The 27,338-nt window shown below is 37.8% G+C and overlaps 1 protein-coding gene across 9 annotated transcripts in view; it reads right to left on the reverse strand.

Moving 5' to 3' along the window:
• YIPF7 (Yip1 domain family member 7) overlaps nt 1–27,338 on the reverse strand; it is a 43,483-nt gene that overhangs the window by 6,775 nt on the left and 9,370 nt on the right. For 4 of the 9 annotated variants that reach the window (XM_072774916.1, XM_072774915.1, XM_072774914.1 and 1 more), the window contains 4 exons: nt 23,116–23,214; nt 17,653–17,769; nt 8,140–8,300; nt 1,404–1,549 (listed from right to left, as the gene is read on the reverse strand). In XM_072774916.1, the coding sequence (XP_072631017.1) occupies nt 1,404–1,549; nt 8,140–8,300; nt 17,653–17,768 (423 nt within the window). In that variant the 5' untranslated portion in view covers nt 17,769; nt 23,116–23,214. Of the gene's footprint in view, nt 1–1,403; nt 1,550–8,139; nt 8,301–17,652; nt 17,770–18,303; nt 18,437–19,230; nt 19,363–23,115; nt 23,215–27,338 lie in introns of those variants that run through there. The other 5 variants (XR_012007061.1, XM_072774911.1, XM_072774919.1 and 2 more) reach the window with 3 other exon arrangements.

The raw sequence follows: 27,338 nt of genomic DNA on the forward strand, positions 1-27,338 counted from the left end.
GAAGTCACTTGAAAAAGAAATATGGGTTAAAATATTAAATTGTTTATATTTGATTAATTGACATGATTTTACTTAGTATATAGCTAAGATAATCAAATTACTGTGACAAAGACAGAAGGGATATTAGAGATTAAATTAAAACTCTAGTTGATATAGTGTTTGATTTACAGAGTATTTGCATTTGCTCTAGTTCAAAGGAAAAAATAAGATGTTATCACTAAATACTATTGTATTGGATAAATGTGATGTGATTTTTAACCATATTACCATGCAGAAACTAGATTACTATCAGTATTTTGATTGGTATAAAGTGAATAAAAAAGTAAAAAGTGAATATTTAGTTGCAAATACATTTTACATCTGCTTTTGAAAACTGTAGCTACACTGGGGAAAACAGACTTATGGAAAGTGAAGAGCTGTTGAGATGGAGAATTGGACTAATAATTATTTTAAGGGATTTTCCTAGAATGTTTAATTTCCTGTATTCTTTCTCCCGTCAAGTTTATCTCTTTGCACCTTAATCAAACTATACTTTTCAGACTGGCCTGACCATCTTTTTCATCCTCTGTTTTCTGCATTTGGTTTAAAACCATAGACCTTTCTTCATTTTCTCTTTTTCTTCCTTTTTTTTAAATGAAATATTTTGTAAAGTATGAGCTAGAATTTCTTCAAAACTTAACTTACACGGAAATGTTTTTCTTTACTTCTTTGGTACTCAATCTCATTACTCCCAGGTTTAAAAAATGAAAGAGGCCCATACACAAGACAAATGGTAAAGTCAGGGGGAAAATGCCTTCATAAAAAGCAGAAAACTAAAATAATAGAGAAATATATAGGTTGAATACATCAAGCCATTGGTTATCATTGCAAATTAATGTGTTTATAATAACCTAAATAGAAACAAGGAAACTCATCTCATACTCATACCTCACAGGGTATTTGAAATATTTTATAGGTGCACTCCAGCAAAGAAAATGATGAGCAAAGAGAAGGGATCTCTCTGGTGTGATGAGAAATGTCACAGAAAACAAGAAATAAAATTTGGGCCTATGTTTCCCAAATTCATGTGTTTTTCAACTCTTTCAGATGGAGGATCTTTTCTAAATAACAAGAAAGACATAAAGGATCCTGTTTTGTGGAAAACTTGCTTGGTAATTTGATTTTTAAAATTCTGTTCACATTTATATTTTATCTGTTGTAATATTTGAGGGCTGCATCTCTTTGTCCCTATGGTCAACTATGTCTCACTCACCAAAAAAAAAAAAAAAAAAAAAAAAAGTAGTTATCAGTTAAACAAGTGACACTTTATAAAGTAACACAGTTTCTTCTGTACTAACAAAGACTTCTTCAAAAAATGACGCTTGAAAGGACACAGGTTAAAATCAGGTGCTTGCTGCTATTACCAGAAGCAAGGTGGCTCCTAGAGTCACACAAAACAGGATGGGCCCAGTGAGGTCCGTTTCATTCATGATACTGCCGTCTGCTGGCTTCAGTGGGTTTAACACGGTCAAGGTTTTTTGCCATATGTGATTAAAATTAATCCCAAGTTCTGCAAAAAGGAAAAAGAAGGGGAGGGAATAATATAAATATATATAAAAAAATCAACACGAATAATGTTTACTTACAATTAACATATCTAGTTAATTTACTTAGCACTTGATTGATTGTCACTCCTTCAAAATCTAAAGTTCTATGTAACATATAGTAATTTGAAAAAAAAAATCAAAAACAAATTTTTTGTTTGTTTCCAAACAAATACTTTAGAGAAATAATTACATCGAGGAAAAATTTCCCTCCCTTAGGGCATCAAATATAAGCTTAAAATGGAGTTGAAAATTGAGATATAAAAAAAAAAAAAAAGAAAAGAAAATTGAGATATAGACACTCTACATTCAAACAGTAAAATGTAAAATGGTAGCTAACAGACCAAAAATCCCATCCTATTGTTTATTTAGATATTTCCTTCTCCCCCACTTTTCCTTAATAACACTTTTGAAATCATATTATACTTATATCAAACATGGTATAATTTGTTCAATTAGCAGTATTATTTAAACCAAACATATTTAGCCCAGATCAGGGATATTATTTCTACTCTGCCTGATGAGAAAAGCAGTTCTATGCTAACTGCCTGAAACTCTGCAGAGGAGAAAAGAGGATGGCCCTTTCTTGCACCCATGTTTGAAGAAGGTCAGTGCTACTGTAGTTGAGTCTGTGTGCTCAAAGATTAAATTCTTGAGACAATTTAACTTTTCCCTTTTGTGAGTAGAATAAAATATCCAAAATCAGTGGGGCTCAGTGTCCATGAATCCAAACTCATTTAAAAATACCTAATTTGAGAGGGCGCCCGGGTGGGCTCAGTCGGTTAAACATCTGCCTTCAGCTCAGGTCATGATCCCAGAACCTTGGGATGGAGCCAGCACTAGGCTCCCGGCTCAGTGGGGAGTGTGCTTCTCCCTCTCCCTCTGCTCATGCTCTCTCTCTGCTCATGAGTGTGTGCACTCTCTCTTGTGCGTTCTCTTTCTGTCAAATAAATAAAATCTTAAAATAAATAAAATCTTAAATAAAATCTCCCAATACCTTGCTTTTAAGTAATTCTGACTGCCACCTCAAAGATCCTTCTGCTAGATCCTGCCCCCTTACATCTTTTTTATTTAAAACATTAAAAAACCAGCCATCTGACACCCACTGAATACAGAAATAAGTATTAACACATCAGTTTCTTTTCCCACCACTTCTATAAAGATAAATGTTAAGATGTATCTTGAGTAGAGAAAGGAACACTCAAAAGAGAGAACATGGGTTTACTATTTAGGAATCAATAATCAAGCTGGCTACCCTCCCTCTATTATTTTAAATTTGAATAAGAGTAACGCAGAGGCCCAGAATAATTAGAGATATACTACTATAAAGAACATACATTTCAACAAAAAAGAATCGAATAGGCTTTTTTTTTCTTTGCTGTTTCCCCTGAATTTTGCTGTGAGCTCTACAAGATTTGTATGAATTCATTTCACAGACCTGTAATAAGGCTAGGACTGTTATTTTATTCTTATTTTATGCATCAGATGGCTGAGGTTTTGACATACTAAGAATTTGTCCAGGGACACCTGGGTGGCTCAGTGGTTGAGTGTCTGCCTTTGGCTCAGGGCATGATCCCAGGTCCAGGGATTGAGTCCCACATCAGGCTCCCTGTGGGGAGCCCGTCTCTCTCTCTGTGTCTCTCATAAATACATAAATAAAATCTTTTAAAAAAAAAAAAAAGGATTTGTCCAAAGTCACAGAACTAGTAACAGAAAGTCTAGGTTTCAACGCTAGAGGATCTGACTCAAGAACCCAAGCTTTCCCCTCTAAGACAAGCAATCCAATTACGAACTGGGCAGAGGACGTGAATAGACATTTTTTCCAAAGAAGACCTGCAAATGGCCAACAGGTACGTGAGAAGGTGCTCAACATCACTAATCCTCAGGGAAATGCAAATCAAAACCACAATCAGGGGCGCCTGGGTGGCTCAGTCAGTTGGGTTGAGCATCTGCCTGGGGCTCAGGTGGTGAACAGAGGGTCCTGGGATCAGCCTGCTTTTCTCTTTCTCTGCCATTTCCCCTGCTTGTGCTGTCAAATAAATAAATAAAATCTAAAACAAAACCAAACCAAACCACAATGAGACACCACCTCACCTCCATTAGAATGCTATTATCCAAGAGACGAGAAACAACACACATTGGTTAGGATGTGGAGAAAGGGCAACCCTTGTGCACTGTTGATGGGAATGTAAATTCATGCAGCCACTGTGGAAAACTGTATGGAAGTTCCTCAAAAATTGAAAAATAAATAAATAAAAGGGCTCTCACATTCCCAGCATGCCCACTGTGGTCTGTCACCAGGCCAGGCTGGCAACATGTCCACCTGCAGCTGAGGACGTGGGCTCCTGGAGGTGGTGGCTTCGGCTCGGAGCCCTGCGGGTCAGTCCCCAGGGACTATGACCTGAGCCCTGAACCTGGCCAGTTTAAAAAAAGAAAAAAAACATAGTACTACTACATGATCCCACTTCTGTATATAAATACCCAAAGGCAGCAGAAACAGGATGCTGAAGAGATATGTGTGCTCCCACGTTCAACGCAGCATCTTTCACAACAGCCAAGACATGGAAACAGCTTCCATGTGTGTCAGTGCATGAACAGATCAAGAAGACACGGTGTTTACACACAATGGGATATTCATGCGTGAGACAGAAGGAAATTCTCCCAGTTGCAGCAACATGGATCGACCTTGAGAGCATTATGTTAATCGAAATAAAACAGAGAATGACAAATACTGTGTAGTGTCGTATGTGGGACCTAAAATCATGGAGGAAAAAAAGAAAAGTCAAATTCATAGAAACAGAGAGGAAGAGTGGTTAGCTGAGGGTGGGAGAAGCAGGAAGAGGTTGACATGAAGGTGCACACACACCGTCTACGCAGAACAAAATAACGCCAACAACAGGAACAAAAACCCTGCTTTCAATCACGTAGCTACGGATGCCAGTGTATATCTAATCTCATAATGGTTGTATTTTTTTTTTTTTGATTGAGCCCAATTCTCCCCCTCAATCATTCATACAAGGCATTCTGCTTCCCTTCCCAGGACTTAGGAATGGTCTTTGGTCGGGTATGGGGTCTGGTATGGGGTCTGCTTCTACAGGAGACCCCGACACCTGATATCCTGCATATCCGACACAGAATACCAGACGGATGCTTGGGACTGCCGTGACCTAGAGGGGCCCTCCTCTGTCAGGGACCTAGACATTTCCAAAAGCTTTTGCCAGACATTGATAAAGGTATTTTTTCACTCGGTTCATATCCAGGCCGACAACCGCTATCCCTAGCTTGAAAAGAAAGAATGCGACTAGTTAATAGCGAGGAAATCATGCCTATGTCAATTTCCACGCTGCGTCCTTTTTATTATCAGCATATTTACATATTTCTTAATGAATATACACTTTAGAGAAGATGAGCGGTTCATCACACTTAAAATGAAGTTAGAATGTCAATGTGATTTTTAAAAAGCCGGAGATCTTTAAAAATGAGAAATATTGTGGTTTAAATTAATTTCGCCTAAGCCTTATGTTGTTTTCAAACTTTATTTTCAATTAAGACATTTAGGCTAGCAATATGTTTTCAGTATTTACCACGAGAAAGTGGCCTTTCATTCAAAATACCTTTTTTCCCCTCAAAAAAACATAATAATGATTTCCTGAAGAAATTCAGATGAAAAATGCCTTATGAGACATTATTACTGATTTCAAACATTTATTTGACGGCATAATTAACTTCTGCACATGTTTCAACATCGAGTCGTGAAACCGTTGAGTGAACGTTAAGACCTACTAACCATCATCACCCCAAAAAAGATTTTATGTGTTTTCTACCAAAATACACCTTCACAATATTTTGTTTTCGAATTCATTACGATACGCAAATAAGATTAAAGTATTTGTTAATTGCAGATATCCTAATATAACACCTTATTGTGTGAGATAAAAGAGGAAACTGCTGTGAAATGTGAATGTAAAATTTATTGTTTTGCTGTCATCTAGTGGTAGTAAAGTATATGATATATATGCTATAAAAATGAATTAATATCTTTGTTTTCTATGCAAATTGTGGCACTGGCCTTTTAAATATAAACATCAGGCTGTGCTACAAATATAAGTACTGAGTATCAGAGTAATTTTGCTGGTTTGACAGACTTGAATTGACTATTATTCTTCAAGATATATATTTGTTAACATATTGATTGTATATTATCAAATAGCAAAAGTTATCATGCTTCTATAAAACTACCATACGAGTCTTTTAGACAACAAGGTGTTTAAGGAATAAACAAGCACATTTTCAAATAACATATTTTGGTGTGAGGGATGTTAATTATTACAGCTTCATAATGTGATAGCCTGTTTGGCGTGTGCTCAATAAAAACTAGCAAATGCCATTTATCACCTTATCCTAGACACCCTGCCTATGGCTTTTTCATATCTTTGAAACAGATGATGCTTGAGGCTTCCACAAAGCCACCCACTCTGAAGAGCATATTGAATCAGCACCCAAGAGTTTCATAGATTCAAAATGCAATATTAGGTGCAATCTCTTGTATCCCTAATACACTAGCAATTTGCTGGGGACAATCACAGAAAAAAAAAAAAAAGTCTGAGAATTTTCTCTAAGCTATATAAAATGGGAGGGGAAATCCAGTATATTTCTTATTTGAATTTAATAAGATATTAGAGGAAGATGCTTTAAAGTTTAGAATATCACAGTAGAGACATTTAGACAAGCCAAAAAGATTGTTTTCAATAAATGTTATAGGACAAGTTTGTTAATCATTAAAGAAAAAAAAAATCCTACCTCACATACTAACGTAAAATAATTTTTTAATGAATCAAAAATTTAAGTGCAAAACAGAAAGATAATTCAAAAATTTAAGAATACACAAGAGGATATAAAGAGTACCTAGAACTAGAGAAGTACATTCTAAACAAAAGAGCAATCAGGAAGGAAATTTACTAAGAAAAATATTGTAGAGTTGAAAACATAAATATTAAAATTTCTATACGCTTTAACGCTCTATTAAAAAATTAGATGGCAAACACCATCTAGGAAAAAAATGCTTGCCATACATATTCCAGGCCATCATTAAATATCATTACCATAAAATATCTCTAAAAATAAACAAGGAAAGGAAAAATCTTAAGATTCCAAGAAGAAAATCTGAAAAAAAAAAAAAGCAAGAAGAATAGTCAATCAACATGAAAAAAATGTGACTTTCCTAGTAGCCAAGAACTACAGAGTATTGCTTTATGCCCACCCGATTCACCAAGACCTCTCCTATTCTACTATGAGCGAGTGAGAGAGGGAATAGCAGGCTCCCCGCTGAGCAGGGAGCCCCCAGTGGGACTCGATCCCAGGACCCTGCGGTCGTGACCTGAGCCCAAGGTGGACGCTGGACTGACTGAGCCGCCCAGGAGCCCCAGCTGGTGTGTGTGTGTGTATGTTTTGTTTTGTTTTTTTTTTAAATAGAGATGTTGGTGGAATCAAGGAGAATGTTTAATGAGGACAGCTTATAATTTTCAGGTATTGATTATCACTGCAGAGGCAAACTAGAATGAATTGGTTAAACATAACTGATCCCAAAATCTAACTGGCTTCTAAAAAGCCAACAAATCTATTACATAATTTTCTGTGCTTCTCTAAGTGGTTTACATCTTTCACAAAAAAAAAGAGAATGTTTTAATGCCAAGCGGTTGGCTGTGTTCATATGAGGCAAACACTGGTCTTCTGATGTAGAATATTGGGAGTCCTAATGTATCCCTTCTCACTTGAACACCTATAAAGGGGTTAGAACATAATAGTTAACCTATTACTATTTCTCCGTGGCTCTTAAATTTACGTCTACTTGAATTTTAGTTTCCCGGTCCCTCTGCTTCTAGCATCAATGCTGATTTTCTTTAACAGCAAACACAGCAGATGAGGGGGGCTGGATTTAAAAAAATAAAATAAAAATAAAAATCAATGGTTAGAAGACCCCTGAAATCCCTGAAGGACCTTCAGCTGCACGGGTCCAGTGGTTTCCTTGCCACCAGCAGTGCTATTTACTGCAATCCTACATCCCTTCCCATTTACTGCAATCCTATATTCCTTCCCATTTGGCCACATGTAGCTGAGATGAGGGGGCCTCAGGGAAGAGCCAGGGAAGAAAAAAACAAAAACAAAAACAAAAACTGGCTTGTCTCCATGATAAAGAAATATTGAGAAACGACTCCCTGGGCTCCCAGGCATCATAGCAGAAGATACGACCTGCTATTGGGAAGTGGCTCCGCTCCCTGGGGTGGGAAGGGTCGTTCCCTTGGTATAGCCACTCTGCTGAAAGATGAGCACTTGAAGACACTGAAGACACCCTCAGTAACTGCCGGGCCCCCCGCTGCCGCCCGTTGTCTCCCCACTCACAGGAGACAAACCCCAACGCTGAAGCCCCTCAGCCTGGCACACCCGGCTCTGCACCGAGGTGTGATGCATGCGGCCCAGACGCACGTGCAGGCCACGTGCTGACTCTTGCTCTCAGCCTCCCAGCTGTGCACACACGAACAGCACTTCCTTAGTGTACCTTCTAGCAAAGGAGGCTCTTCCTCAAAACTGTCCACGTAGGAAGACTGTGAATAATAATCTGGGCTGGACGCTGGCTGGAAAAGTTGGGCCTCGCCACCTGAGGGCAGGAGCATCTCCGGGGGGATGAAGGCAGGCTGACGCTGGTCACCGGCTGGCTGTCTGAAGAAAGGAAAATACCAATTTTTATTCATCTCAGAAAGGGACAGCGTGACAAATCACGGAAGGAAACTTCTATGAGTTTCTATGAGTTTCTATGAGTTCTCTTAGTGTTTATGAGGATGTACCCGTGGAAGAAAGAACTTGCTTAAAATTTACCTTTAATTAAAAAAATGAAGTCACTGGTCGTGAGAAGGTTTTAGAAGAAAGATCCATACCAACTAACATTTATTTGATTACGTGCAATGTGCTGGACACTTTCCCTCATGTTTTGTCATATGATGAATACTCTGGAAGGTTAAAACTGTGGTTTTAATCCCATTTGACAGATAAAGAAATGAAGGTTCATGGAGACTGTAAGGACTTGCCCGGTGTCACAGAGTAATATTTCAGGGGTTGGAGTCCTGAGAGAAGCTGTCTGAGCAGTGCTCAGACTATACAATGTTGTTTTTCTTTTAACTGATTTTCAGGGGCATCACCAGACATGACAACCCTTATAAACCTATGGAAGCAACAAGTAAAAATCACAATTTTAATAGTAGAGTCAATTCACAGGAAACAAACCAAATACATCAACTGCCTTTCTGGCTCTGGCCATTCCCAGACAGTTCCTGCCCAGTGAGTGATCTCTGAGACCTAAGACGATTCTCTGGCTGGCCTAACGTCCTTCTTTGGAAACATGCAGTTTAGTGGTGTTGAAACATGATGTTTCCATACTTCCTTGACGGTGCTTTTTAATTTGTTTTTTTTTATTCCACCATTTGCGTGATCAAGTTGGAAAACAACACTGAGTACGTAATTTCTTACTAGAGCTAGAGAAAAGGAAGGAAGAAGGAAAGTATATGAGACTCTTGTCATTTTAAATTATTTTTACTTGAAGGAAGGGGGAGACACCTAAGGCCTTGTCCTTATTAACACATTTAAGTTTCTTTCATCAGAGCCCCTTAGGCTGAGCTAAAAATTCAGCCCAGGATTCTGAACTTTGCAGCTCCCTGTGATCTGTGTTAAAATATTTACAAAATGGCTTTTCATACTTTCCCTCCAACATTAATCTTAATATGAAGTCTAAGGGTAACACACTCAACTTCCCTTATATGAGTAAGCCTGACAGAGAAAATCATCTTTTCTGCAAAATAAAGCTACCGAGATAGAGATATGCATTTAATCATTCACTAACTCAACCGTAAGCTCATTAGGCTCAGGGACCTGGTGATACTTCTTGGATTCCCCCACAGCAAGTGTTGATTATTGTGATTGCTCACTTAGCCATGGGACATAGCCTTTTTTTTTCTTTTTCTTTTTTTTTTTTCTTTTCCCAGCGAAATAGAACCACTATCAAAAGTACTGGTAGAAATGAAAAATGAATTATAACTAAGAACCTGAATGGCCTGTTGGCTGATAAAAGCCCCCTCTTGATCTATATATACATTTTTTTTTAAATATAAGCATTTCTAGAAGCTTAAAGGGGGGAAATAAAGTTGACTCAATGGGCCAGCATCTAACGAAAGCTACTTCACTGACAACTGTCCTGGCCTCGCCATAACTCAGGCCCTGGTGTGGCTAATCAGGCTTGCGGAGAGGGAACTTTCACGATTACTCCCTGCCAAGCAGTTTCCACGTATGGGGGAATTTAGCATAGTTGGCTGCCTTGAGCCAACCTCTGAGAACAGAAAAACACAATGGAAAAACAAATTGTGCACATTTCCAGCTAGATCCCATCCCTTTCCCTTTCTTTCCTCTCTCTGTGCTCCTTCATCCAGCAAAACTTCTATATCAGGAGCTCGGCCTCTGGTTGTCCTTATCATAATGGAGATGTAATATTAAAATTCCCCCACCATGTATTTAAGAAAGTATAATTTCAAAATTTGTCTAACAAAGGAAACCCCCAAAGGTTTTATCTACGAAAATTACCACGGTCCCCTGCTATCAGTGTCTGAATTAAAATTCTCTCTTTGTATCTTATAATTTTGTACATGTTGACGCTAACATCTTGCACTACGTGTCAATAAATGAAATCTAAGCAAAACTGATATAGTCACATGGTTAGTACACAGTTCTACCCAACAAACTCTGTAAAATAACCCAGTTCTCAGGTTTTAGGCCTTTTTCTGAAAATTGCGATGAATAACTATAGTTTTACTTAACTATGTATCTTTTAAATTTTTTTTAATTCCAATATACTTAACATACAGCATTATAATAATTTCAGGTGTACCATATAGTGACTCAACAATTCTATGCATTACTCAGTACTCGCTGTGCTAAGTGCTCTCTTAACCTTGTATCTTGGATACTTTACTAATTGCTTTGTCAAGCACATAGCCCTGACTTATTAACCTATTAAAGGCAATTGCATGAGTTAGATTGGTGTCCCCAGTACTTTAGACGGTAAGGTTATATCATATCAGTATTTTGTATAGCAACGGGAATTTTGCAGAGTTTTATCAATGAAATATTCCTCTTTTCCTTGATTACAGAGCATCTTAATTAGCTCTAGGAGAAGGCGCTTTTTGATATTTTGACAATTTCTAACTCCACACATTATTCCATGTGAAACAAGTGTCAACCGAATTAGACCAAAAGAAACGACTCTGGCTGGTAGAGTTGAAACGTTAATTTTGTTAGTAGGCATCTCCTCTCCCTGTAAGCATTACTCAAAACAACTGTGAGAGGACTGCAAAAGATTCCTTTAGGACAAGTGGCAACATTGTGGTCATACGGCTCTTCATCTGCTTCCTGGCTCTGCAGGGGTTATACTTCTGCTTGTAAAAACAGCCCAGTGATAGAATTTATCTTAAACCAAGCATAGTGGTTAGCAAACATGCCTCTGGAGTTAGACTGCCTGTGTTCCAATCCCAGTGTTATAATCTCAGGCTAATCACCTCACATCTGTGCCTCGATTTTCTCATCTGTAGAAGGAGGATCATAATAGAATTCACAGAACAACAACTTGTGGTTACTAGAGGCAACTTGAGGTTTACAAGTTTGGGGGGGGATGGGCAAAATAGGTGATGGAGATTAAAAAGTACAAGCTTCTAGTTATAAGACAAATTGCGGGGATGACAAGTACAGCATAGGGAATATAGCCGATCACACCATAATAATAATGCACAGTGACAGATGGTGAGGAGCATACGTTAATGTCGAGAATTGTCTGATCACTACCCTGAAACTTATATAATTTTATTCGTCAACTATACCTCAAAAGATATGAACCAATAAGAACCAAATAAAAAATAAACCAAATAAAAAATGTACTAGTCAGTAGCAAAGTAGAATAAGGGCTTGAGGTTCTTCTACCAATATGCCCAAGCCATTAAAAAAGTCTCTTACATAATAATTAATAATAATAATGGAACTCATAAGATTATTGTAAATTAAATTAGCTTAAGTAAAAAGCACCTAGACTGGTGTTGGGCATTCAAAAAATGATCAATGAGCATTAGCTATGTATTTGTATGGCCTTCTCTTCCTGAGACTTACACTAAAGCATTCTAGACCCCTCCACACGCCCTGGAACGGCATCTTCTATATTTGTTAATAGAATTGTCTCTTCCTCAAAGAAAACGACATTAATAGGAGGCCAGGAGTTTATATGCCTTCTGTGCTGTTCATCTTTAGCTTTTTATCATTTTGGTTTCCTTGCAACACCCAAACAGACTCTGACCACATCCCACCAGTCTTGCGTTTTCCTACCAGGAGAATCTCCACTACACTCATTCAGGACGTCGGTCTCTGAGCAATAAAGGCAATAGCCATATGCCTGGTCTGTAAAGAAAACACTCTGTATGTTCACCAATTCTTCAGCATTTCCCTCTTCACCACCCATACCTGGGTTTATAAAGTTCCAGCAAGTCTCCAGACGGATGATGTTAAGGTAAGGCATAGTCTCCAGCTGGGGACACTTTTTTTGCCTGGCTCTGAGGCAACAGGACCTCACATTCATCTTAAGGCAAATATAGAAGATCATTTTTAAAAGACTCGGTAATAGTTTTTATGATTACGGAAATATGTTTTCTGTGTCCTATCATAGAGTCACTAGCTGCACACTTTATTGAAAGTTTTCTTCTTCCAAAACTGTAGGTTTGGACTTCCATCCTGACGGTCCCCTGATGCTCCTTTCCACCGTCAATCTGATCCAGGAGGCATGTAGGTGATGAGCTGACTCCCAGGGTCACGTGGACAGCTAGGGTGTAAATCGGCGGTAAGAAATGTACGTACAGTTCACTGAAAGATACGTACAGATATGTACAGTTCATTGAAAGTTTACCTGCACATCTTAACTAATATTAAAGTGTGGGTATATTTCACGTGGCCAGGTGACAGGAGCGTGGCTCCCGAACCTCAAACTAGGAAGGGTTTCCGAATTTGCAACACCATTACCTCCAACGGCCTGACACAGCAATATGACTGATCTACAACCAAAATACCCTGTGGACTTAAAAAAATTTAGTCTGTACTCCCAGAAACATTTTATTTATAGACGTCTCCAGGTGAGTCAGTAAAATCAGACATTTTAAATATCTTCAGTAAGAAAAAAAAAAATGTACAGGCTCAGTTGAACGGTGGTGTGTTTTAGGGAACAGTGGCAGGGGAGTTGACTTCTACGTTTCCAGATTCTGGGTGACTACATGCCATGTACTATGTGTGGAACACTAGAGGAAGATCAGGTCTGGGGGATTCAGAAAAGGTGGGGATCCGGTATCGGTCTGTCCAGGTCCTACTAAAACATTCAAAGGGAGTTTTACAGTTGTCCCCTTTTCTGCAAAAATATCTATGTCTTTCTCCAAATCATTTGAATAGATTTCCCATTTTAAAAAAACAGAAAAAGGGCAGCCCGGGTGGCTCAGCTAAAGGTTTAGTGCCTGCCTTCAGCCCAAGGCCTGATCCAGGAGACCCGGGATCGAGTCCCACATCAGGCTCCCTGCATGGAGCCTGCATCTCCCTCTGCCTGTGTCTCTGCCTCTCTGTGTGTGTGTCTCATGAATAAATAAATAAAATCTTAAAAAAAAATAGCAAAGTCAATTTATAAATAAATAAATACATAAATAAATAAATAGCAGAAAAATATAGTTGGAAAATACAGCCTCGACAACTGACTACAGGTGATTGGAAATAATGCCTGTCTGCATGACTGGATAGTTATTTAAAATGAGGAAACTTGGGATCCCTGGGTGGCGCAGCGGTTTGGCGCCTGCCTTTGGCCCAGGGCGTGACCCTGGAGACCCGGGATCGAATCCCACATCGGGCTCCTGGTGCATGGAGCCTGCTTCTCCCTCTGCCTTTGTTTCTGGCTCTCTCTGTCTCTCAGTCTTTCATGAATAAATAAATAAATAAAATCTTTAAAAAATAAATAAATAAATAAAATGAGGAAACTCCTTTATTTATTCTAAAACAAGAAAACTTGTTTTTAAATATAAATATTTAATAAATAAATAATTAATTAAAAATTAAAAAATAAATAAATATAAATATTTTTAGGGGCGCCTGGGTGGCTCAGTCGCTGAAGTGCCTGTCTGCCTTTGGCTCAGGTCAGCATCCCGGGAGTCCTGGGATCAAGCCCAGCACGAGGCTCTGCTCAGCGGCGAGTGTGCTTCTCTCTCTGACCTTCACGCCGCTCGTGCTCTCTCTCTTGCTCTCTCAAATAAGTAACATATTTATATATATATAAAATATATATATTTTTAAAAATATATATATTTTTAAATATTTGTATAAAAATAAATATTTTTATTGTTTTAGTAAGCACAATCAGCTTTCAGATCAGTATGCCACTGAGAAAGATTTTTAAGCAAGCTCCAATAGGGGGACCTGGGTGGCTCAGTTGCTTGAGCGTCTGACTCTTGATTTCAGCACAGGGTCATGATCTCAGGGTTATGGGATTGAGGCCCAGGTCAGGCTCCATGCTCAGCATGGGGTCTATTTGAGATTTTCTCCCTCTGCCCTTGCCCCTACTCATGCATGAGTGTGTGTGTGTGTGTGTGTGTGTGTGTGTGTGGTCTCACACTCATAAATAAATAAACAAATAAATAAATAAATTCATTCATTCATTCATTCATTCTTTAAAATAAGCTCCTATCTACAGGGATGGGGGTGGACAGAGACAGAGAGGAGGAGACTAATTGCTTATAACTATCCCCTGGATCCCTGTGTCTTTTGCCAGGATGGTCAACATCTTATTTTGATTTTAGGTGTATTTTAATTGCACTCACTATTCACCATATGAATAAAGGATCAAATCTCTGGTGTTCCATGTACCCGGGTAAGTCACTGACTTGACTCTGTGTTTTATGTACCTCATAAAACTACCACAGCTAATATGCCCTTTTCTAATTCCTGAGACTTGCAGTGTGGATTGGAATTTAAATGTTACTGTGTCCAAATCATGACTTGGATTTAAATGCTAAGCAACTGAAGCAGGCTGGGCCACCACCTTAATACAATATAATCTTGAATTTTCCCCACTTGATGATGTTAATTTCCATCTCTTCGTCATCTTGATTTCTGGACAATGTTGATATGCGTAATCAAACGGAGAAAGAAAATTGGGTGGCAGCTTGGCGGGGGGAGAAAGCTGTGGTCTGTGAGTCCCTGTATGAGGATAGAGCCTTGTTTCTCTCTTATTGGACATGTTAGTTTAATTTACTCTGAAAATGTAGATTATAGATGCAACCCAGGTGTTTATTCCATCTGGAGAAAAGAAACAGAAGGTGACGAGTTTCCTTCACTACAACAGGAGAACTGAGCAGAAAAATCTTATTAGATCACTCTCATTGCCGATTGCCTGTTTTGAGCTACATCCTGTAACACCTTAATGCTCAAACTACTCCTGCTTGATTAACACTTTCCTGGCAGCAGACACTTTATCTTGAACTTCCAAAGCGGTAAATCATAAATGAAATAAAATTAAGGTCTTTTTTGGTAGTTAGAGTCTGCAATGGATTGAGCCAAGTCTCTACAGCCTTACCCTTTTGTCTTATTTTTTAATAAATATTTTTAAAAGTATCTTAATTTATCTAATGATAATACTCAGAGAGAGAGCAAGGGAAGAAAGGAGCATATAGGTTTTCATTTTAGGAGATTTTTATAGGAACCTGGCTGGCGCTGGACAACATAGACTAGGTTCATGAACGGGATTAAACTCCAGATATTTAACTTTTATAGTTTAAAAAAAAAGTTGATACCAATACGTTTCCCTACCACCATAGAGGAATGGCTCAGCAGGAGTAGCTAGGAAACAGCACCTATCTGGCCGTGTCTTCAGGAGTGATCAGCTGGTGGAAACCATTTCCCAGTTAGTTATCCTTTGCATAGCTGGAACAGAAGGGTTCCCACTACCTGTCGTGTTTATTCTAATTTTTCCTCCTTTACCTGGAATTTCCAGGGTACTTACCTGTGCTTAGAAAACCAAAACTCCAAGAATTAATAAGTTTGAAATATTTGTTATGTGTTTTTTTTGGCTTAAACTTCTTGGAATGAGAAACAGTAACCACACATCCCAGTTTTCCTAGGATGGTCCAATTTTTTATTCCTATTATACCAACATCATTATTACTAGTAGGCATTTTACTATTAAAAATGTCTCAGGTTTACAATAAATTATATGCCCACTCTAGTAATGAGTCTAATAAAACAATTTTGAATTAAAATCCAACCCCCATTTCTTATTACTGTGTGTCCCTGAAGAGGTTCCTTAATTTCTCTGACTCCCTGCCTTCTCATAACTAAAACAGGGAAAAATAATGGCCCTCATCTGAGGATTATGTGGGGAACCAATGAGTTAACTGACATAAAGTTTACAAGTGCATCCAACACACAGTAAGAGGTCAGTAACATTTCTCTCAAAAGTCAAAAGGTCTGACGCTTCCCACAGTTCACTAATCTGGATCCACAAAAGAACATCCAAAGCAGCAGCAACTGTATGAACAAATATAGTCCGTTTAAGTGACGTTAGACAACAAAATGTCCATTGCTATGGCAAGGTATAGCTATAGGAAAAAATAACATTTAAATAATAGTTTAACTTTAAAACACAGTTTCCTACACATTTTCACCAACTGCTCTTCATAATTCCATAAGGTAGGTATTATTTATGTCCTTATTTATCAGTGTAAGACACTCAGGGAAGTTGAAAGTCTGTTTTCTTTCTTTCTTTCTTTCTTTCTTTCTTTCTTTCTTTCTTTCTTTCTTTCTTTCTTTCTTTCTTTCTTTCCTTCCTTCCTTCCTTCCTTCCTTCTTTCCTTCCTTCTTTCTTTCTTTCTTTCTTTCTTTCTTTCTTTCTTTCTTTCTTTCTTTCTTTCTTTCTTTCTTTCTTTCTTTCTTTCTTTCTTTCTTTCTTTCTTTGATTTTATCCATTTATTCATGAGAGAGAGAGAGGCAGAGACCCAGGCAGAGGGAGAAGCAGGCTCCATGCAGGGAGCCCGACATGGGACTCGATCCCAGGACTCCAGGATTAGGCCCTGGACTGAAGGCAGCGCTAAACCACTGAGCCACCCGGGCTGCCTGAAAGTCTTTCCCAATATCACAAAAGCTAGAGCCAGAACTTGAACCAATTCTTCTTACCCTAAATGCCCCGTTTCCTGTAGTAAAGGGTAAATATTAAATTCTTAGTCGTTTTCACTTTCAACTCAAGTTGAATTGTCAACGCAAAATAACCAACACATTCTGAAATATGTTTATTTCAATTCCATTTAAGAGTTTTCACATTGGGACGCCTGGGGGCGGCGGGGGGGGTGCTCAGTGGTTTAGCGCTGCCTTTGGCCCAGGGCATGACCCCAGGGTCCCGGGATGGAGTCTTACATCAGGCTCCCTGTATGGAGCCTGCTTCTCCCTCTGCCTGTGTCTCTCATAAATAAATAAAATCTTTTTTTTAAAAAAAGTTTTCACACTGTATTACAATTGCATATTTAATTACCCACTAACATAAATTCTTAAATTTTATGAGGGAAAAGATGATAGACTTCTTTTTTATCTTTGGGTTTGTAGCTCCCTTCTAATACCCAACACACAGCAGGCATTCAAGAAATGTTTACTAGTTAAATAAAATCTATCTCTTGAGCAGTGTCCCAGAAAATATCATGTAAAATGAAAACACGTTCTGTTCTATCCAGCGCCTGTATTCAGGCTTCCTGTTAAGTGATATTTTGAAGAGGAGACGAGCTACCCACCTAGAGATGGGCCTGAGGTGAACTGAATTAACTTCTCTCACCTTTCCTGATATTTCTTCTTGGGTACTTTACCAAGATATGCTGGGGAGAGCTTTTGCTTTCCCCCAGGGAAGCCTTCCCTATGTAGAAACCCTTGCTAAAATATTATGACTTCTTAAAATAAAAGCACATTTTTTCAAAGTACTTACTTTCCAGATACATAAAGATGTCCATAGGCATTAGAATCTTCAGAACTCAGCTCCTGATTATCAATAGTATAATTAGATTGGTAAAAATCAGAGTCAAATTGTCCCAAGTTTGACATCCTGAAAAATAAGAATGTTTTTTACTGAGAACTTTATGAGTCAATAAAACCTCTTTTGAGGTATTTCCAAGGATTAATTGGTGATGTGATTATGGGTGGATTCCTATTAGAGAACAAAGTATTCTTTGGATGGGTTAAACTAAGTATTAAGAAAGGGTATAGAAATGTATCTAGAAAGTCATCTATAAAATGTATATCTTCAAAATTAACTTTTCTGAAGTTTTCACTCACGAGGACTGTGACTTTAACTAAATTGGCTTTAACTGATGAGAAAGAACTAACATTTTCCACCAAATTCCTTATTCTCAGCAGTTTAAGAGAAAAAGTTTAAAATTAGTATACATGTAGATTATTTTCCCTTGAAAAATATTAGCTCCTCACTTTGAATGTGTGGACACATGTTGAGAAGCCAGAAAGCAAATGGCTGATGATAATCTTATTTGAGTTTCATTTTTCCTAGAGCTTTAAAATATGCTAACAGCCTCCCCTGCCCCCCGCCCCCCACACACACACAAAATCCCCAAATCCTACATACCAATCTCCTAGTTTTACTCTCCAATTCCTAAAATGTATTTGGAACATTTTCCTTTTTCTCATTCCTTGCCTGCTGCTCCTAGGCTTCTGGCTAAGTCAGAGGGAGAAAGGCTCAGTTCAGCTAATGGAGGACTCTTTCTATACAAACTCTACATAAGTTCTACTAACTAGGAGCGAAGAAGAGTGTGATCTTGACTTAGATCTACTTGGCTAGAAATACTAAAAGGAGGAAGAAAGTTTTGAGAGAAGAAGTTGGGGAAGAAAATAAAAGGTGATAGTGGCTCTTTGGATGAAAATTACAGAATGGAGAATTTTTTTCAAGTGGACAGATATGGTTATTCAACTCAACATTTTAATCTTTATTTTTCTTTGAAAAAATTTTATTTCAAAGGAATGAATTTAAAAATCATGAGGATCAATCCACATAATACAATAATTTATGGAATACTGCTAATAATAAGTTTCAAATGAAATTGCATTAACAGCCTTAGCTCTAAGATCTTCATTAATCAGAAATATTCGAGTAATTGCCAAATATATCAAGTTTTTTCAGTTCAGTAGAAATATAGGAAGTTTTTCTAAAATTAGATGCAGCAATTCATATATCTGACTTAGTAAATCAAGACTTTTCATTAGTAATGTGTATGAAAGTAGCTATGAATTATGATGAATTATGCAAATTAAAATCTGGACTAGGAGAATGTAAGTTTTTTTTAACAATTTATAGTTTAAAGAATTTAAAATTTAATAGCATAACTTTCTCAGTCCATGAAAACATGTTGTTATAAAGCATAGTGAGTAATTTCAAGGGAGAATACAGTAATATGCAACACTTTATGTAACATGACTATCGGTAATGGAGTCCTTACATAATTCAGTTTCATGTTTTGTTTAAATGCCAAGTTTTTTAGAAGGATGAGACACATACCTTTATAGTTTTTATGTCAAAAGATGTTCCAAGCAATGTAGCTTTGTAGCTTTACTTGAGAAATATATAACAAATCAGTTCGTGAAATGATGACCTGCTGGCTCTCCACATAAGTTTCTAAATTTGTAATCTGACACCCTGAACAGATGCTACAGCCAAAAAAAAAAAAAAAAAAAAAAGGCCAAGGCGAACAACAACAACAAACCAACCCTGCTAAAAGCTGGGATATCCAATATTGTACAGGACTTGTTAAAGTTTACAAACACAGTAAATGGTATAGAGACATATAATTTGATAAAGTGAAATGGTAGATTGAGTTTCTCTGTGTGCATCTCCCATTAAACTCTGATTTAAGATCACTCATTTGAGGCAAGCAATGGAGAGCAAGAGGCCTTAATCTTCCTTTTGCTTCATAATCTATAAGAATATATTTAACCTAGACAAGATTTCCTAATAACATGCAGCCAAAATCAATATATAGTACATGACCTTAACATAATGATTTTATCAACAATCTGATAATGGGGTACTGCCAATTTTATCCAAATCTGAACCAACTTACATAAGCAACATTTAGGAAAGGTACCTATAATCTACCTCTGATTTTTTTTTTTCCTTTCTTTCTTCTCCAGCAGAGCCCAAGACGGGTATACTTCTGTGATCTGATCTAGTAGAGCTTATTGGTAGGGCATGTTCTGTTCTGTTTTCAAGCCAATCTTGACCAATTTCCACCCCTAGAAGCTACCTGAGTTGGTTCCCTCTTGTATCTGTGGGTCATTTCCAGGAGTCATCTCCCTAGTTCTGACCCAGGTATCCTGGCTAATACTCCCCAATCCTACCAGGACCTGCCAATATCCACCTCATGGCTGAAAGCCCATTTCCTCTGTGATCTCCTTCATGTAAATTCCCCTCTATAGGACTGAGATTTCCCATGTATCCAGATCTCAGTAACTGAAATCTGCTATTCAAGGGTGAATATATTTGGCAGTTAGAAATTTTCAACTAGAGCCAAAGGCAAGAACGATAAATTACAGTTTTTCCCACATTATTTTAAAACATTTGGAATTTGAATTTCTCTGATCAGAGCTGTCAGTCAGATAATAGTGGCTTATGTGTGTACTGAGGATCTACTATTGAGTGCCAGACTGTGTTCTAGATGTCATACTTACAGAAGTGTGGACAAAATTATAAAGAGAGATATTTTATTATCGATTCAACTATATCTACAGCAAATAATAATGACTAGCAAGGCATTGTTCTATGAACTTTAGGTTTAAATCATTTTAAGTTTTGCAACGACCTTATGAAGTACGATTATCTCATTTTAGAGGAAAAGAAATAGAGATTAAATAACTTTCAGAGGTGGAAGCTAGTAGGTGAAAGAGCCAGTGTTTGAAACCTGTAAGCTAAGTCCAGGGCCCACATTATTATTCTAGATAATTTCAGGAATCAACTGAAATCTATCAAGTAGTTGGCATATGCTATTAAGAGGTAGAATACAAAGGGGGGGAGGCATTCAGTGAAGGCCTCGTAAGAAGGTCACTTGGACTGAGACTTGACTGTTGAGAAAGAAGCCACTTGAAAGGCTATGTAAAGAGGATTTAAAGCAAATTCTCATGAATTTTGCAGTTTGTGGCTTAGAGAGAAATCATGCAGTAGTGGTTCTGAATCAGGGAAAAGCTGAAGGAGATGGAGGTTGGTGGCATAGACGGAGGCCAGAGTAAAGGACATGGTAAGGGGTCTACATTCTATTATAATTGAACGAGATGTCATTGCAGGATTTTAAGCAATGGGATGACATGCTCAGTTTTTGCAGAAATTGGTTAGGAGGATGAGACACAGGTGGCTTAGACTAGGACAGCAATGGAAGCAGGAGAACTGGTGGAAGAATCTGGGCAGCTGAGGAAAGGATGCCTTGGAAGGGTCAAGCCCGGGGCAGGTGTAAAAGTAAGAGGTTCATTCTGGGCAAATGATGGTAAGTTGTTTTAAGTGGATGAGGAACCATGGAGCTAGTATTGAACAGGTAAAAAAAGATACGTGGAAAGAAGATAGGGTAGGATTCAACTTCTACTGAATAGGAGGGAAAAAGAGAGGGGCAACTGTTGAGGATGATCTCTAGAATTCTGACAACTTCCTTGTCCTCATATATTAATGTCATAAGAAAAGGCCAAATTGTTATATAGTAGCCATATTTGGATCATCATACTTTCCATTCTTTCTTTCAAAGTTCTTTGTGTGAGAATGTTAAGTTCGTTCCTGTAACAGCAAGGACGCAGAGTGCATTCTTTTTTTCTGACCTACAAATTCACTGAAAAGTTTACCACAAATAATATGTTCAATTTTACTCCATTTAAAATTTATTTTTTTCCATTTAAATTTTAGTATTTTTTATTTTTTCCTATTTAAATTTTAAACTCATTTTGTGATTTCGTGCTTTTCAACTTAGTTTTCCTTTATGAAAAACAAGCTTGACCAAATGAATTGCAGAAATACATGGTCCAAAAATGGCATATAAGAATGAAATTAATCTAAACCTCAAGTGAACTATAAGCCATGAAACACTGAAAAACAAAAGGACTTCATTCTGCTGATAAGTGCATTAATGAACATTAATATATGCATCCGAATACTTTGAGCTAATCTTATACATGTAACATTGTATGTGAATAAAATATGCATTTAAATTTCTTTTCCATGAACGAATAGCCTCTTATATACATAATGTTTGTATATAGTGGAGATATATATGTCTCCAATAAAGAAAGTTTAAACCAATATTATAAACAGTCAGTTTCATCAATTATTTTGGATCAACTACACAAATAAATATTTCTGGGTTCTGAATGATCAAAGACTGGATAATATGAGTAAGGATTCTCATCTGATACAAAGTGCACTCACTATGTTCTGTTCACAATCCTTCTTTCCTTTCTCTTTTCCCTTTCTCCCTACCTCCTGTCCTTCCTCCCATCCTTCTGTTCCCTCTCTAAATTCTCTCCTATGGGGGATCCCTGGGTGGCTCAGCGGTTTGGCGCCAGCCTTTGGCCCAGGGCGCAATCCTGGAGTCCCGGGATCGAGTCCCGCGTCGGGCTCCCGGCATGGAGCCTGATTCTCCCTCTGCCTGTGTCTCTGCCTCTCTCTCTCTCTATCATAAATGAATAAATAAAAATATTTTTTAAAAATATAAATAAATAAATAAATTCTCTCCTACGGTGATGTCATCCATTCTCCTGGCTCCATACGCTGTCCATGTATAGACAGGTCCTGAAGTCACACACATAGCCCTCACCTTTCCCCACAGCTCCAGACTATTCGGTATTTCATAGACATTTTGAGCTTATCGTAACTGATTTTACCCAAAGTGGTTTCTAAAAATCTCTATGCTATCCAACCTAACGCTCTCTTGTCTGTTCCAAGAAAGGGTGTTGCAAACCACTCACTCACTCCTATAAGAAATCATCTAATTCTTCAATGAATACTACAGACTCTACCTCTAAAATGCATCTTCTGGGACCCCTGGATGACTCAGTGGTCTAGTGCCTGTCTTGGGCCCAGGGTGTGATCTTGGAGACCTGGGATCGAGTCCCACATCAGGCTCCCTGCAGGGAGCTTGCTTCTCCCTCTGCCTGTGTCTCTGCCTCTCTCTGTGTGTCTCTCATGAATAAATAAATAAAATCTTTTAAAAAAATGCATCTTTCACTAACCAAGTCTCTCCATCTCCACTGCTGTCACCCTGGGTTAAGCTACCATGTTCTTCTTAGACTTCTGTTTCTAATTACTCAAGAAAGTAAGATGTCCCTTTCAAAGTAGCAGATTGGTAGATGATAACAAAGTTTACACAAGGAAGACTATAAAAACTGTACCTTTAATGGCATAGTGACTTACCGAAATCAGGAAAAGAAAAAATCTGTTGTTGCTGACTATAATTAGCAGTGGTCATGAGAAGAATTTCCATCCACATAATTTCTTATTCTCTCCGGTGATCTGTCGGGTGTTGAAGAGATTGTGAGTTGATCAACAGCTTTATCTGAAACAATTCGCCCTTTATCTGACAATTAGGCAAACATACACATGTTAAATTAAAAAATGAATGCTTAAAAAAAAAGATGAATGCTTAGATGGATGATCACTACTTTTAATATTGCATATTTAAAGCCCAGTATTTCTAATTGATCTAATTGCTGTGTATTGATCTAGGAATCCCATAACATTATGACATCTCTACTGTAATCCTTTGATATAGAAATGGAGGCTCAGAAAGCTAAGTGACTTGTGCAAAGCCACCCCCCTAGTATGGGGCCCGACTTAACTTGGAATATCAATTCCCACATCCAGCCCTGTTTTCTTTCATTACTCAAACTGTTTCTCCCAAAAGACTGTCTGTCGCTGTCAAAAATACTGCTGTTGGGGATGTACCTGTTTGGAAACACTAAATATTTATGCGCAACCTGCAAAAAATATTTTTCTGCCGAGCAGTTGCCAATGATCCTTGAGAAAAAATGTGTCATGACTTTCTATCTCTGCCGACAGAGAAATGGATTGTTACCAGTGTTTATCAGTAATTATTTTATTGGGGCTGTCTGTATTGAAGTTTAATGTACAATGATTCCATTGTGACTATCAATTACTACTCTTGGTAAGGCAGAAAGAATACAAGACAATCCGTGTTCCATTACTTTAAAACATATATATATATATTTTTTGGTCAGTATTCTCTACATGTTCCTTTGTTAATACCATGTAAGATCTGCTCCTGATCATCCGCCTTTAAAGACCATGCTGCTTCCATTTTATAAGCCTGAAACTGCAGCCCTGAATATTACATAGTAACATGAAAATGGGCATAAAATTGTTTCAATGCATGAATTTTAAAGAGCTCAATGTGTTCTATGGTAAGAAAATGAATTACAGGGTTGTCCCTCATTAATGTTGTCATAATTTATCACTGAATTCCAATTTAGCTATCTCTTGTTAGCTTGCACTTTTATCTGAGGGAAAAAAAAGGAATCTAGCAGAATTATTACTGAACACATGAAGTTTTTAGTTTGGTAATGACTTAATTAGCAAAAATATAAATTGCATCTGAAATTATGAAAGTTGATATGAGTAGTAGGTGAGTTATCCATTCTTAGTAAACATACTACTATAAAAATCATTTTAAAATGTAGTAACAAAATCTAATTCTTTCTTTCTTTCTTTCTTTCTTTCTTTCTTTCTTTCTTTCTTTCTTTCTTCTTTCTTTCTTTCTTTCTTTCTTTCTTTCTTTCTTTCTTTCTTTCTTCTTTCTCTTTTTCTTTCTTTCTTTCTTTCTTTCTTTCTTTCTTTCTTTCTTTCTTTCTTTCTTTCTTTTCTTTCCTCTTTCTTTCAGATTTTATTTATTTATTCATGAGAGACACAGAGGGAGAGGCAGAGACACAGGCAGAGAGAGCAGCAGGCTCCATGCAGGGAGCCCAATGCAGGACTCGATCCCAGGACCCTGGAGTCACGCCCTGGGCCGAAGGCAGTCGTTCAACCACTGAGCCACCAGGCATCCCTCAGAATCCAATTTATATACATTTAGTACACCAAGAGAATTTTTATAGGAATTCTTTCCTGGGAATTACATAAATTCCTCCACAACTTCTGTAACTACATGGATCCTCAGTTCTCTCACCTGTAAAACAAGAATAAAATTTATACCTACCTCTTGGGGACTATTTTATACTTCTCTCATCTACTTAATTTTATTTTTCCATGTTTCATAATATGCCTAAATTATTAATCAATAAGCAATGTAGATAAATAGATAAGCATAAATAGATTTGTGTATAAAACAGGATTATACAGGCTTTTATAACAGGAATAATTAATACAGTGTGGGGCAAATAGTAAATGCTCAGTAAATGTTATCTGTTATGATTATGCTTCTAAGTAGAAATAAAGTTGGAAAAGAGCAGGTATTTCCATTCCCTCAATCTACAGGCACTCACCACAGAAATATTTCTTATGAATTCTATTTTGCTATGACATAGATCCACATGAAAAAATCCACTGCAGCAAAAGAAGGTGATGGGTATCTGTTATGTAGACATAACGATTAGACATAAAACATAACTTCAACATTAATCTCTTATTTTTTATAAAGAAATAAAATTTTAGCTTTGCACAGTGGCAGCATCATAGCCAATGAGGTTTACCCAAGGCGCGATTGCTAATTGAAAGAAATAGAATTTTTAATAACATAAACACTAAGAATGGATTTTCTTATAAATGTACCACTTATTATTTTGGTTAAGCTCTCTTAGATACTAATCAGTAATGTTGCAAGCATACATTGTCTATATTTCCTTCAGTAATGAAAGGCAAAAGCTTTCCCATGTTCTGCCATAATTATACCTTTGCAATTGTGCCATTAGATTTTTTCCAAGGTATTCTAAGCTTGAGCATTTTATTATATCAAGTGGGTGAAAGTAGTTACAGTAGTTTGAAAAAAAATGACCAAATATTATATGTATTTAAATACAATTGCTAACATAGAAATTTTATTTCAGGGACACCTGGGTGGCTCAGAGGTTGGGCGCCTGCCTTTGGCCCAGGTCATGACCCCGGGGTCCTGGGATCGAGTCCCACATTGGGATCTCTGCAGGGAGCCTGCTTCTCCCTCTGCCTGTGTCTCTGCTTCTCTCTCTGTGTGTCTCTCATGAATAAATAAATAAATCTTTAAAAAAAAAAGATTTTATTTCAGAAAACAGTATCTCCAGCTTTGGCACTAGGACCTCACTAATTACTTATGCTTCAAAATTTTAATTTAATGGACATTTACTCAAACATTGTCTTGATACAGACGCATCCTTTTACAAACGACTCTGTACTTTGAAGTGTTTATATTTTCATTCACAAACAAGAAGTAGGGAAAGTAGTGTACAGAGTAGCAAATCAATATTTTGAATAAAATTTCATTTTTTTTCATTTATTTTTTTTTTTAAATTTTTATTTATTTATGATAGCCACAGAGAGAGAGAGAGGGGCAGAGACACAGACAGAGGGAGAAGCAGGCTCCATGCACCAGGGGCCCGATGTGGGACTCGATCCCGGGTCTCCAGGATCACGCCCTGGGCCGAAGGCAGGCGCCAAACCGCTGCGCCACCCAGGGATCCCTTTTTTTTCATTTATTTTTAAAAAATGTTCTGGATCTCTGGTTTAAAATGGCACTGGGTTAGAAAGTTGCCTCACCATCCCCAGGAAAAATACTCATGGGGATTTAGAAAGAGATAAATACTCCACAATCTCAAAAAACTGATGCTTGGAATCATCCTACTGCCAGAATCTGGGAAGAATTTCTATGATAAAGTTGATGAGTCTACAGTGAGAAAAATGACTTTTGACTATTGCTGCATTCTTTCTGTCCTGCAGAACAGTCATTCACATGAAAAGAAGCAGATAGATTCCTGAGGTCCCTGGAGTCTTAGATTCTAGACAAAATAGAAGAAAAAGCAGCCATGCCACTACTGTAAGGATTCTGTTTTTTTTTCAAAGAATTTATTTATTTGAGACAGAGAGAGAGGGGGGAGGGGAAGGGCAAAGAGCACAAGCAGGGAGGAAAGACAGAGGGAGAGGGGGCGATGCCGAGGGAGCCCGGTGCAGGCTGGATCCCAGGATTGGAGATCAGGACCTGAGCTGAAGGTGGACTCTTAAGGGGCTGAGCCACCCAGACACCCAAGGATTCTGCTTTTCAAAGTGCCAGTGGAAAAACCCTGCCATCTGCTCCAGGGCCCATAGGTATTTAGAGAAGATACTTCTACCGAGAAGGAGCACTGGTGTCAGGAAATAGGAAGGGGAGTTTCCACAGTGCGACTGGGGTGGAAGTTCTTGCTATTCATGGCCTGATGCGTCCTGGAGCTACTGCCTCCCATCTCTGCCGCTGTGGGTAGGGTCAAAGGCAGGAGGTATTCAGGGACAACGTGTATTGAGAGAATAGAGCTTTCCGTGTCCTATGATACTTTCACTTGATGACCTGATCAAGTGAAACATCTGTCTGATGACAGAAACCAACAGAAGAATTACTATATGTGTTTATTCTTATCTAATAATGAGGAAAAAAATGAAGCTTTTCCAGCACTTAGTGTACA

The sequence above is a fragment of the Canis lupus genome, chromosome 14 (genome assembly GCF_048164855.1).
Source record: "Canis lupus baileyi chromosome 14, mCanLup2.hap1, whole genome shotgun sequence".
Lineage (NCBI taxonomy): Eukaryota > Metazoa > Chordata > Mammalia > Carnivora > Canidae > Canis > Canis lupus.